Here is a 13,446-nt window from a genome sequence, read left to right as displayed (position 1 = left end):
GGAAGGTGGAGGAAAACGTTGAGTGCACTTGATGATAAGGCAAAGACAGACCTAAATGTCAAAACTAGACGTAATTATGATGAAGGTATTTTGTTTCTTAATGGTCATTACATAGGTGACGTATCTTTCATGTCAGTAATACCTGAACCCAAGTTGGTCTCTGAACTCAATGTCTAACCCTATCATTTCAGATGTAATCTTGCATATTACTCCTTCACTGCTGCAAATGGTAACTGTCAAGTGTCTCTACCAAGCATCTCACTGATTGTGCCGGCCGGTGTGCCCGAGCGTTGCTAGGCGCTCCAGTCTGGAACCGCGCGATCGCTGCGCTCGCAGATTCTAATCCTGCCTCGGGCATGGATGTGTGTGATGTCCTTAGGTTAGTTAGGTTTAAGTAGTACTAAGTTCTAGGGGACTGATGACCTCAGATGTTAAGTCCCATAGTGCTCAGAGCCATTTGAACCATTTTCAATGATTCTAAGTAAATTCCATCTAGTCTACATCTACATCCATACTCCGCAAGCCACCTGATGGTGTGTGGCGGAGGGTACCTTGATTACCTCTATCGGTTCTCCCTTCTATTCCAGTCTCGTATTGTTCGTGGAAAGAAGGATCGTCGGTATGCCTCTGTGTGGGCTCTAATCTCTCTGATTTTATCCTCATGGTCTCTTCGCGAGATATACGCAGGAGGGAGCAATATACTGCTTGACCCCTCGGTGAAGGTATCTTCTCGAAACTTCAACAAAAGCCCGTACCGAGCTACTGAGCGTCTCTCCTGCAGAGTCTTCCACTGGAGTTTATCTATCATCTCCGTAACGCTTTCGCGATTACTAAATGATCCTGTAACGAAGCATTCTGCTCTCCGTTGAATCTTCTCTATCTCTTCTATCAACCCTATCTGGTACGGATAGCTTATTCTTGCAGTAGCATATCTCCCATCTCATCTTCATCTACAAACTTTTCCGTTCGTTTGATACTGTGATATGTTCGTTTCCATACAATTTCATTTCCAGGTGCTTCGATTCTTAGAAGTGCAGTCCAAGTTTTGTTTAAGTTGTAAATGTTGCTTCTTTCCTTGCTTTTTATCCCTGAAAACCGATAACTGTGCCAAATACACCACCTGATAAAAAAGTGAAACGCCCAGATGGTAGTGTGTATAAGGGGTGTGAACAGCGTCAGACGTTGAGTAATTACTGTGAAGCACACGGAGATGCGTCGTTCTCCTGTGAGACAGTATTACAAGCGACTGACAAGCCTTACAGTGGGTCTCCATTTGGACAGCTGGCCGAAACGTACAGTGTCCAGATTTGTGTGGCTTTCGGATTTCGGAGGTGCCTGATGCTTGGCTGCACAGGAACGTGGAGGCAAGCATAATCGTCGTCAAGGTTCCTGTTGACCATATCTGGCCAGCATAAGGGAAGATCGACGTACTGTGCACCATTCACGTCGTAGCTCCACCGCACCTGCCATCCCGGGAATAAATAATGAACTCCCAGCAACGTACTGAGTCATTCTGCTCCGTAAGTCGGAAACTAGCAGCAGCACGGCAGGCGAAGTGCCGTCCCATGCGGAGGATGCCGTTAACTTCACAACAGAAAAGGCTGCGTTTGGAGCGGTGCAGTGGCCAGGGAGCATTAACTACTACTAAGCAGCCTCACGTTGTCCTCAGGAAAGGAAATTATAATCAACATAATTATAGAAAGAACAATGTATTCCAATTTCAACAGAACCTTCAATAAATGAATCGTACTTCGGCTTTATCCCGGATGATCATAGCGGGCTCAGTGGCATCGTGGGGAGAGAGGACCCATTCATCCAATGCTTTGGAGAGGCATGGAAGTGTTATTCCTGGCGCCATGGTGATTTCAGGTCACGGTTTAGAGTGAATGGGGGAACGCTTACAGCACAACGATACGTCACAAACATCCTGCATCCTCACGTGTTACCTCTAATACAACAGTAATGGTGACCCATTTTTCAGCTGGGCAGTGCTCGTCCACACATGGCACGAGTCTGTATAATGTTGAGCTACTCCAGCGGTTAGCAAGATTTCCAAATCTGTCCCCTGTAGAACATGTGTGGAACCAGATCGAACGTCAACTTCAACCCGACTCCCGTATCCAGGATATCAAGGACTAGTGGCAATATTTGTAAGCCAGCTTGCCTCAGGAGAAGCTTTAAGGCTTCTCAATGGAACCAGAGCACGTATCCACGTCAAAGGAGGTACAAAGTGTACTGATAAATAGGCTCATACGGTCAGGTTCTTAGTATGGTGGAATCGATATTTCAGCTACTGAAATAACATTACACACCGTCTCCACCTGTAAAGTTTCACTTAGTTTCCTGTTCCCCTTCTGGGCGGTTGAAAAAACATTTTTTTTTTTTTTGTCGGGCGGTTTACACTACTGGCCATTAAAACAGCTACACCACGAAGATGACGTGCTACAGGCGCGAAATTTAACCGACAGGAAGATGGTTCAAATGGCTCTGAGCACTATGGGACTTAACATCTATGGTCGTCAGTCCCCTAGAACTTAGAACTACTTAAACCTAACTAACCTAAGGACAGCACACAACACCCAGCCATCACGAGGCAGAGAAAATCCCTGAACCCGCCGGGAATCGAACCCGGAAACCCGGGCGTGGGAAGCGAGAACGCAACCGCACGACCACGAGATGCGGGCGACAGGAAGAAGATGCTGTGATACGCAAATGATTAGCTTTTCAGAGCATTCACAAAAGGTTGGCGCCGGTGGCGACATGTACAACGTGCTGACATGAGGAATGTTCCCAACCGATTTCTCATACAGAAATAGCAGTTGACTGGCGTTACCTGGTGAAACGTTGTTTTGATGCCTCATGTAAGGAGGAGAAATGCGTACCATCACGTATCCGACTTTGATAAAAGTCGGATTGTAGCCTACTGCGATTGCGGCTTATCGTATCGCGACATTGTTGCTTGCGTTGGTCGAGATCCAATGACTGTTAGCAGAATATGGGATCATTGGGTTCAGGAGGGTAATACGGAACGCCGTGCTGGATCCCAATGGCCTCGTATCACTAGCAGTCGAAGTGACAGGCATCCTTATCAGCATGGCTGTAACGGATCGTGCTACGACTTCTCGATCCCCGAGTCAACCGATGGGGACGTTTGCAAGACAACAACCATCTGCACGAACAGTTCGACGACGTTTGCAAAAGCATGGACTATCAGCTCGGAGAACATGGCTGCGGTTACCCTTGACGCTGCATCACAGACAGGAGCGCCTGCGATGGTGTACTCAACGACGAACCTGGGTGCACGAATGGCAAAATGTCATTTTTTCGAATGAATCCAGGTTCTGTTTACAGCATCATGATGGTCGCATCCGTGTTTGGCGACAACGCTGTGAACGCACATTGGAAGCGTGTATTCGTCATCGGTATACTGGCGTAACACCCAGCGTGATGGTATGGGGTGCCATTGGTTACACGTCTCGGTCACCTCTTCTCGCATTGACGGCGCTTTGAACAGTGGACGTTACATTTCAGATGTGTTACGACCCGTGGCCCTACCCTTCATTCGATCCCTGCTAAACCCTACATTTCAGCAGGATAATACACGACCGCTTGTTGCATGTCCTGCGCGGGCCTTTCTGGATACAGAAAATGTTCGACTGCTGCCCTGGTCAGCACATAGTTCAAATGGCTCTGAGCACTGTGGGACTTAACATCTGAGATCATCAGTCCCCTAGAACTTAGAACTACTTAAACCTAACTAACCTAAGGACATCACATACATCCATGCCTGAGGCAGGATTCGAACCTCCGACCGTAGCAGGTCAGCACATTCTCCAGATCTCTCACCAATTGAAAATCTCTATTGAATGGTGGCCGAGCAACTGGCTCGTCACAATACGCCAGTCAGTATTCTTGATGATCTGTGGTATCGTGTTAAAGCTGCATGGGCAGCTGTACCTGTACACGCCATCCAAGCTCTGTTTGACTCAATGCCCAGGCGTATCAAGGCCGTTATTGCGGCCAGAGGTGGTTGTTCTGGGTACTGACTTCTCAGGATCTATGCACCCAAATCGCGTGAAAATGTAATCACATGTCAGTTCTAGTATAATATATTTGTCCAATGAATACCCGTTTATCATCTGCATTTCTTCTTGGTGTAGCAATTTTAATGGCCAGTAGTGTATATGACTAATAAAAAAACTGTCAGTAGCATATGGAGTGCGGGCGTCACACGACGTGTTAAAGTTGAGCACTCCTGCCCCATGAGGAGGACGGCCTAAGGAATGAGACGTTTGTCGCGACACTGAAACCGAGACTGACCTTGAGCAGCTGGGTGTAGTTGGAGTCGTCGAAGGGCAGGCGGCCGTAGATCATAGCGTAGAGCACGACGCCCATGGACCAGATGTCGGACAGCTGGGGGCGGTAGGGCGTGCCGCGGAGGATCTCGGGGGCGGCGTAGGCGTAGCTGCCGCAGAAGGTCTCGCTCATGGGCGGCGGCTGGCGGTCGCGCGCCTTCATGCGGCCGCGCGCGAAACCAAAGTCCGACAGGCGGACGTTCATCTCCTCGTCCAGTAGCAGGTTCTCGCACTTGATGTCCCTGCGCAAGGCGGCGAGGGCGCTCTAGTCAAATCCACCTCAGTGTATGGGCTGTAATGCGGACGCTCTGAAGAGCAGAGTGTGTATGTTTGTGTTTATGGGAGGAGGAGGCAGAATGCAGGAGGGAGAGAGTGGGAGTAATAACTCGTTTAGGACACTGCCAACCTCAGCAACCTACTGTGCGGTAGCCATTACCGAATGCTTTGCGTACTCCACTTTGCTTTATTCTGTTCGGCGCTTGTCGTTTATCTTCTTCTTGTCAAAATAGGTGAAGAAACTAATTCTCATCCATCGGGATTCGAGTACGAGTTCCAACAATACAATTAAAGATCAGTAGTCTCTATGACAATACGTCAGATCTGCTTTCGCAGGAGTGAGGGTAACTGTTGTAGGCTGCCAGGCCTGTGAAAGGTTGGCTGTGTTTCCACCCCTCGCATCTCCTCCAATCAACCCCCTGCCTCCCCCACACTCTTCTCCGCGCCGCGGTCGGCGGTCTCCTTTGTTCCCGCGGCCGAATGCCACAATGAAGTTAAATAAAACATGTAGTATTGGCTAGAAATTAATATACTTACTGCCAGACACAGACTGACTGACACGGAGTATGACAATAGGAGCATCTGAAGGACATAAACCTTTGCTTAATGAGTTAGGGAGGACGACTTACGTGACGAAAACTAGATATACTGAACGTGTACCATTCACACGTTGAAGACTAATTACCAACTCCTTGAGGCCTCGCATTCGTGAGGTCTTCGGTTCAAATCCGGGTCGGATCACTAGGTTTTCCGCGATCTTCGTAAATTGCTTCAGGAAAATGGTTCCTTTGAAAGGACAAAATGGTTCAAATGGCTCTGAGCATTATGGGACTTAACTCCTGAGGTCATCAGTCCCCTAGAACTTAGAACTACTTGAAGTTAACTAACCTAAGGACATCACACACATCCATGCCTGAGGCAGGATTCGAACCTGTGTCCGTAGCGGTCGCGCGGTTCCAGACTGTAGCGCCTAGAACCGCTCGGCCACCCCGGCCGGCTTTGAAAGGACACCGCTCATTTCCTTCCCCAACAAAAGTTAATAAATGGTAAAATACAAGACTTCGTTTAAAATAACTTATAGCAATAATACGAGATAAAGATAGAAAGATACAGGAGGCTACAAACTCAATTCGTCCAACCAGAACCTATACAGTTAGAAAATGACGAAATATTTTGAGAGGATTCCTTAGAATCTTCAAGAAACTGAAATTTTCTAATTGGAAACAGAAGCAAAAAGATTATATTAGTGTCGCTAAAAGCCGTGGAAATGGGATGGATTGCTGAAGACTAGACGCTGATCTGGACCGTAGCCTACACGCCATATTTCAAACTGAGGCTATAAACAATGGGAATTTGACTCAGAGGCGATACAGAACTAATAATTAAGGGTTTCCCAACGTTTCTGAGACCATTTCTCCTTAACAGTACCAGCTTTCAATGAATAATCACTACTTATCTAAACTGCAGGGTGATAAAACAGTATAGTTTTCAACCGCCTTCGTTTTAAAATGGCGAAAGAGAAAGAATTTATATTTAACGATCAAACAAATAAATATTTTTGTTGATGTTTTATTGAAACAAGGAACAACGAGTCAGTGAGATGGTTGGTACTACCTGCTTCTAACAATTTGTTTCGCACTCTTAAGACCAAAATAAAAAAATAAAAAAAACATCACTAAGCGATTATCCGAAGGGACGGAAATAAATAGTTGTGATGTACGGGACAGACAAACAAATGATTTTAATTTCAAGAGAAAGAGCTTCACAGATTGAGCAAGTCAATAACGCGTTGGTCCGCCTCTATTCCTGTTTCACGCAGCTATCAGCTTGGTACTGTTTGACAGAGTTGTTTTATGTCCTGCCGGCCGCTGTGGCAGAGCGGTTCTAGGCGCTTCAGTCCGGAAAGGTGATACTGTTACAGTCGCAGGTTCGAATCCTGCCTTGGGCATGGATGTGTGTGATGTCCTTAGGTTAGTTAGGTTTAAGTAGTTCTTAGTTCTAGGGGACTGATGAGCCCCCAGGGGCTCAGCATTCGTTTGCTGGGTACGGGCTTGGCGACCCCGGGGTTCCTGAGCTGGGGACTGGTAAGCGCCGCCTGTCCCCTGTCACCGTAACCTCTGGGCATACTTCAGCGACCACCGTGCGGCGCGGCGGTGGAATGTTGTGTGTCTCAGGGAATGGGGATCTTGGCTTGACCGCCCGGATCGCGAGGATGGAATAAACCTCTATAAAAAAACCCTCAATCTCAAGGTGTGCTGCGCGCTGATGAGATGCATGGCTGTTGAGGTGGAACAGTCGATAGCGGGCAACCTCTGGGGAACCTGCCGCACCTCAGTTGTATAAGGCTTACCTAGGCACGCGGGGATCTGTCTAGGTGGACTTCTAGTTCCCTAGCTGCTCGTGGGACCGAGTTGGATCCTTCGAAATTCTCTTTTCTTCCTCCCAGCGGAAAGGGTGGGCCGCTGGAAGGTTCTAACACCCAGTCTCTTAAGAGGGCCCGTGCAGTCAGTCCCCCTGACTCCGGCGCTTCTTTGAAAAGTCCAGTCTTAGGTAACAGAATGCATTCTGGTAATCCGAATGTGTTTCTCATTGTGAAACGGAAAGAGGGTAGTTTCGAGAAGGTTTCGCCCTTCTATATACAAAAGGGATTGGAGGGAATCTGTGGCTCCTTAAAATCGGTGAAGCGCTTACGTAATGGGACCTTGCTAGTGGAAACTTCCACTTCCCAGCAAGCAACTAACCTCCAATCTGCTAAATGCCTTGGAGAGTATGCCATAGACACCGAACTGCACAGCACCTTGAACTATAGCAAAGGTGTTGTGACATGCCGGGATCTAGCTGATATTCCCAAGGAGGAACTGCAACGTGAGTGGGCTCCGGAAGGTATCGTTGATGTCCAACACATCATGAAGAGGGTTGATGGCACTCTTGTCAAATCCGACTCCTTTATTCTGACCTTCAGTAGCACAACACTTCCTGAACATGTTAAAGCTGGCTTCCTTCGCCTTAGTGTGAGGCCTTATTTCCCGGCCCCAATGCGCTGTTTCAAATGCCAGCGTTTTGGGCATACCACCTTAGGCTGTAAAGGCGATGCGACTTGTGGAAACTGTGGTCAGGCTGCTCATGAAGGAGTTGGTTGCTCGTCTCCGGCTAAATGTCTTAATTGCTCTGGGAACCACCCTGTTTGGAGTAGGGACTGCCGCATATTTTTAGAGGAACGCAAGGTCCAGGAAATCAAAACAACCAAGCGTATCCCCTATCGTGAGGCCAAGAAGATTTATAAGTCGCTGCAACCTCCCACATTTGCTACATCTTTTGCATTCCTGGTACAGAAGCCTACTCCAAAAGTCGATGCCTCAACGCAGACTGAGGTGGTGAGTGTTGGCACTAACACCTGTAGCTGTCAGTGCACTTGCAACGCAGCCAGTGTTCCAGTGCCAGTAGCCCCTACTCGAACGGCAGACACAAGTACAGTGGCGGACTTGGTCCAGCCCCTCGCGCCTCCAACAGCTGAGGTTGTCCCCAAGCCCAGTGCGCCACTTACCACTCCCACATCCGCTCCCCCAAAGTCCACCAAACCACAGAAAGCTACTGTGCAGCAGCAACAGCGGGTCAAATCCCGTGGTAAACCATCTGACCATGCGGATGTTGTTTTACGCGAGGCTTCATCTGACTCTTCCCCAGAGTTGATGGAGTACGATGTATGTGTGGGGCAATCATCTCGTCCCACGCCTGCCCCTCCACCTGCTGCGGTCTCCCCACCCCGTCGGAGAGACAGGATGAAGGTGCTACCCCCAACATAGATGGCTCCCATACTCCAGTGGAACTTGCAAGGGTTCAGGACGCATGTGGAGGAACTTCGTCTACTTTCTCAGGGTCGACCATTGTGTCTCTGTCTCCAGGAGACGTATTTCCATCCATCATACTCCCCTGAGATACAAGGCTATACACTCCACAAAAAGGACGACCTGCGTGGAGAGAGAGCTAGAGGAGGCGTAGGTATTTTCGTCAGGACGGACTACCATTCCTCGCCTCTCTCACTTACGACGACTCTACAGGCCGTCGCTGTGTCCGTGCACGTGCGTCATCCATTGACTGTATGTTCACTTTACTTGCCCCCACATGATGCTCTTGATGAAGCGGCCCTCACCGACCTTCTTACACAGCTCCCCCAGCCATTCATTATTTGTGGTGATTTTAATGCCCACAATGTGCTTTGGGGCTCTGCAATTACCTGTCCCAGGGGTAGAGCAATTGAGAGGCTTCTCCTGTCATCCTGTGCCTACTTGCTCAATGGAGGACAGAGTACTCATTTCTTCACGGCGACTGGGTCGTTCTCTGCCATTGATCTCTCGCTTTGCTCTCCAGCTCTTGCCGCTAGTGGTCACTGGGAAGTGGTCGCTGACTTGCACGGCAGTGATCATTTCCCAATCTGGATTCACCTGCCAGATGGCGTGGGCCCCGAAAGGAGACCACCACGATGGGTACTCAGTGGAGCTGACTGGACACTTTATATCCAGTTGGCCCAATTCGAACACTGTGCGAATGTTGAGGTGTGGGTGGATCATATTACCAAAACGGTCCACCATGCCGCTGCGGCATCCATTCCACAGTCCACAGGCCACCGGAAAAGGCCACCTGTGCCTTGGTGGAGTGCCGAATGCCGCTCTGCAATCAGGACCAGGCGTGCGGCTCTGCGGCGGTTCAAGTGTCGGCCGACTGCTCAGAATCTTGCAGCCTTTCGGGTGGCGAGGGCGAGATGTCGCCGCATTATTCGTGAGAGCAAGAAGAGGTCGTGGCAAAAGTTCCTGAACACCATTAATCGTTCCACCAAAAGTTCCACTGTGTGGGAGACCATTAGGAGAATTTCTGGCAGAGGAGGGAGGTGCCCCATAGCTGCTGTAATGAATAACGGCACTCTCCACACAGATCCGCGAGACATTGCCCAGACTATGGCAGCATATTTTGCGACAGTTACTGCCACAACCAGTCAGGATCCAGGTTTCCAGCGCCATAGAGCGGTTGCAGAGAGGTGTAGTCTGAACTTCCAGTCCACCTCTCATGAAGTTTACAACTGCCCTTTTTCTATGTGGGAGCTGGATTCTGCATTGTCTGGAGCTCGTAACACTTCCCCTGGTCACGACAGGATCCATTACAGTATGCTATGGCAACTCACAATGCGCAACAAAGAAATCCTCCTCGCACTTTTTAATGCCATTTGGGCGTCGGGTCACTTTCCTGATGCGTGGCGTGAGGCAGTTTTAATCCCTTTTTTAAAACCTGGGAAAGACCGCTCGAGCCCAAGTAGCTACCGTAGTATTGCCCTCACTAGTTGCATAGGGAAGACCTTGGAGCGGATGGTCAACCGCCGCCTTGTCTGGATGTTAGAATCCCGGCAACTACTTAGTCGCTATCAGTGTGGTTTCAGGAGGTTTCGTTCCACCTTCGATAACCTTGCCCTCCTGGAGGCGGCTATCCAACAAGCTTTCCTACGCCGTCATCACCTTATAGGTGTATTTTTCGACATCGAGAAGGCCTACGATACCACTTGGCGGCGTCTCATCCTGGAGCAGCTTCACGTATGGGGTTTTCGTGGTTGTCTTCCTCTTTTTATTCAGTCTTTCCTCTCGCCACGATATTTTAGATACCGAATTGGTGACGTCCTGTCTGATCGCTTTGAGCAGGAGAACGGTGTCCCTCAGGGTAGCGTTTTAAGTGTGACTCTGTTTGCCATCGCTATTAATCGCATCACGTCCATGGTGAAAAGTCCTGTCCAGTGTTCTTTGTTTGTGGATGATTTCTCTTTGTTCTGCTCTTCTTCAAGCCTTGCAACGACAACTCGTCAGTTGCAACTTAAGATCAGGCGTTTGGATGACTGGGCGCAGAAGAGTGGATTTAAGTTTTCCACCGAGAAGTCTGTATGTGTTCTTTTTAACCGTTCTCGTTCGATTTTCACCTTTCCTGAGTTGCGCTTGAGGGACACTATTCTTTCTTTTAAAGACACGGTGAGATTTCTGGGTCTCATTTTTGACTCGAGGCTCACGTGGTTACCTCATCTTAAAGACCTGAAACGGCGGTCACTTCAGGCTTTAAGCATTTTAAAATGTCTTAGCCACAGTACATGGGGAGCTGACAGGACTTGTCTGCTCCAGTTTTACAGGGCGTTTGTGCGATCTCGGCTCGATTATGGGTGCACGGTGTATGGGTCTGCGAGGCCTTCGTACTTAAAGATTTTGGACGTTGTCCACCATGAAGGGCTGCGGTTGGCCACTGGGGCCTTCCGAACTAGCCCCATACCAAGCCTCTGTGCAGAGGCTGGTGAACCGCCACTTCATATGCGGCGACGGCTACTTACGGTACGCCAGGCGTATAAAACTTTGTCCACACCCTACACACCTGCATACCATACCGTTGCTCAGCCTCCTCTGGCACGGTTATTTCATAACCGGCAACGTGCGACGCAGCCCTATGGGATTCGCGCACAGGATTGCCTCGCTGCAATGTCTATGGCTGGTCTTCGTGTTTTACGTCGCGGTTGGAGCAGATCTCCACCTTGGCTCCTCCGGAGACCCAAACTTATTTTAGATTTGACTCGTTTTAAGAAGGATGGCACGCCAGATTTTACATTCCAGTCACTTTTTTTTAACATTTTAGATGTGCATCACGGTTTCACTGTCGTTTACACTGATGGCTCCAAACAGGAGAATTTCCTTGGCTGTTCTGTGGTGTTCCCTGACCATGTTACCCGGATTCGCCTCCCTGCTGAATATACCGTTTTCGCAGCGGAGCTCCACGCGATCCTGACGGCACTGGAGCAGATGCATCGTGTTCGGGGCGATCGATTTCTTCTCTGCTCCGATTCTCTTAGTGCCTTACAATCGCTGCAGAACCTGTACCCGACTGAAGAGATGGTCCAGCTGATACATAGCCAACTGTACTTGCTCCAACAGCGGGGTAAAGAGGTATCCTTCTGCTGGGTGCCTGGTCATGTCGGCATATGGGGCAATGAACAGGCTGATCGGGCTGCCAAGGAGGATCCTCCGTTTTGTGATGCTTGTGGTGTGCACATCTCTGTCCGCCACATTTTAACAGACTGCATTTTATACCGTGATGCAAGGGCAGAAGCACAAGTTGATGGTGATCCGCCCTGTGTTTTAGCTAATGATGAGACGTGTGTGTCTAGGGTTTTTAAGTTTTGTGATGTGTCTGGACTCTGGCCTAAACTTTTAGGCTGGAGGTTTTAGTGTATTGCAGAGTGGCTGACTCCTCCCTTTTTTTCCTTGCGGTCAGCCAGCCACTTCCAACTGCTACATTGTTTTAGCCCCCTCTCTCGTTTTCTTCCTGTGTTGTCCATGTTTTACTGCTGACGCCCTGCTTCATCCCACGCTTCGGTGTGGGTGAGCACATCTTTTCCGATGATTGTTTCCCGTGTTTTATGTTCCGTTTTATGTAAATATTCTGAGCTTTTTTTTACACCCGTCTCACTATGATACTGAACGGGCGCTGAAGACCTTGCTGTCGTGCGCCCACAAAACCCCTCTACTACTACTACTACTAGGGACTGATGACCTCAGATGTTAAGTACCATAGTGCTTAGAGCCAATTGTTGTATGTCCTTCTGAAGGATATAGTCCCATATTCTGTCCAACTGGCTCATTAGAGTGGCAAAATCCCGACGTTCTCAACTGGGGAGAGACCCGGCGATCTTGCTGGCCAAGGTATGATTTGGAAAATATTAAGTGGCGCTATGTGCACGTGGTAATTACCTTGCTGAAATGTAAGCCCAGGACGGGTTGCCATGAAGGACAAAAAAACGAGGTGTAGAATATCGTCGAAGTACCGCCATCCTAATGCGCTATAAAAAAGCACTCCGTCTTCAGGCCATCCGACGGCCGTGTCATCCTCAGTGGAGGATGCGGATAGGAGGGGCGTGGGGTCAGCACATCGCTCTCCCGGTCGTTATGATGGTATTCTTGACCGAAGTCGCTACTATTCGGTCGAGTAGCTCCTCAATTGGCATCACGAGGCTGAGTGCACCCTGAAAAATGGCAACAGTGCATGGCGGCCTGGATGGTCAGCCATCCAAGTGCCGGCCACGCCCGACAGCGCTAAACGTCGATGATCTCACGGGAACCGGTATATCCACTGCGGCAAGGCCGTTTCCAATGTGTTATAAGTGTGCCACAAATAACAAGCGAAGGGACCCTGGCTCTGAAATGAAATGGCAGCCCTGACTACAGCTCCTCGTCGGGCCGTATGGCAGTAAGAAGTCAGTGCGGTATCCGGACCGTCTCCATACACATCCTCGTCCTGGAATCCCACTGACTGGAGTAGAATGGTCTTCACTGACGAGTATCGCTACGAACTGAGCGCCGATGACCAGTGGAGACGAGCTTGGCAACGCTTTGGACAGCGGTGGGATACCAATCTATCTCCCGACATACGGCCCAACAACGAGGAGTGATGGTCTGCGCCGTCATTACTGTTCGTAGTTGGAGCCCTATCTTTCTCATCCTCCTCTCCCTTACAACACAGCAGTATGTCGACGATATTCTACGGCCCGGTTTGTTGCACTTCATGGCAAGTAATCCTCGGCTTACATTTCGGCAAAACAATGGCTGCCCACACACGTTGAAAATCTCTATTGTTTGCCTTCGTAGCAAGGTCGCCAGATCTCTCCCCAACTGAGAACATTTGGAACATTATGGGTAGGACCCTCCAAGCAGCTGGGGATTCTGACGCTCTAACGCTCCATTGGGACAGAAATTAGCACGATGTCCTTCAGGAGCACATCCAACAACTCCATAAATCCATT

The 13,446-nt window shown here is 49.2% G+C and overlaps 1 protein-coding gene across 1 annotated transcript in view; it reads right to left on the bottom strand.

Moving 5' to 3' along the window:
- Positions 1-13,446, bottom strand: part of LOC124803416 (testis-specific serine/threonine-protein kinase 4-like) — a 104,632-nt gene that overhangs the window by 34,145 nt on the left and 57,041 nt on the right. Inside the window, exon 4 of the mRNA XM_047264600.1 lies at positions 4,321-4,597. Coding sequence (XP_047120556.1) covers positions 4,321-4,597 — 277 coding nt within the window. The remainder of the gene's footprint in view (positions 1-4,320; positions 4,598-13,446) is intronic.

The sequence above is a fragment of the Schistocerca piceifrons genome, chromosome 6, assembly GCF_021461385.2.
Source record: "Schistocerca piceifrons isolate TAMUIC-IGC-003096 chromosome 6, iqSchPice1.1, whole genome shotgun sequence".
In the NCBI taxonomy this organism is placed as follows: Eukaryota; Metazoa; Arthropoda; class Insecta; order Orthoptera; family Acrididae; genus Schistocerca; species Schistocerca piceifrons.
The sequence above is the reverse complement of the archived record's forward strand: the minus strand, read 5'-3'. Positions and strand labels throughout refer to the sequence as shown.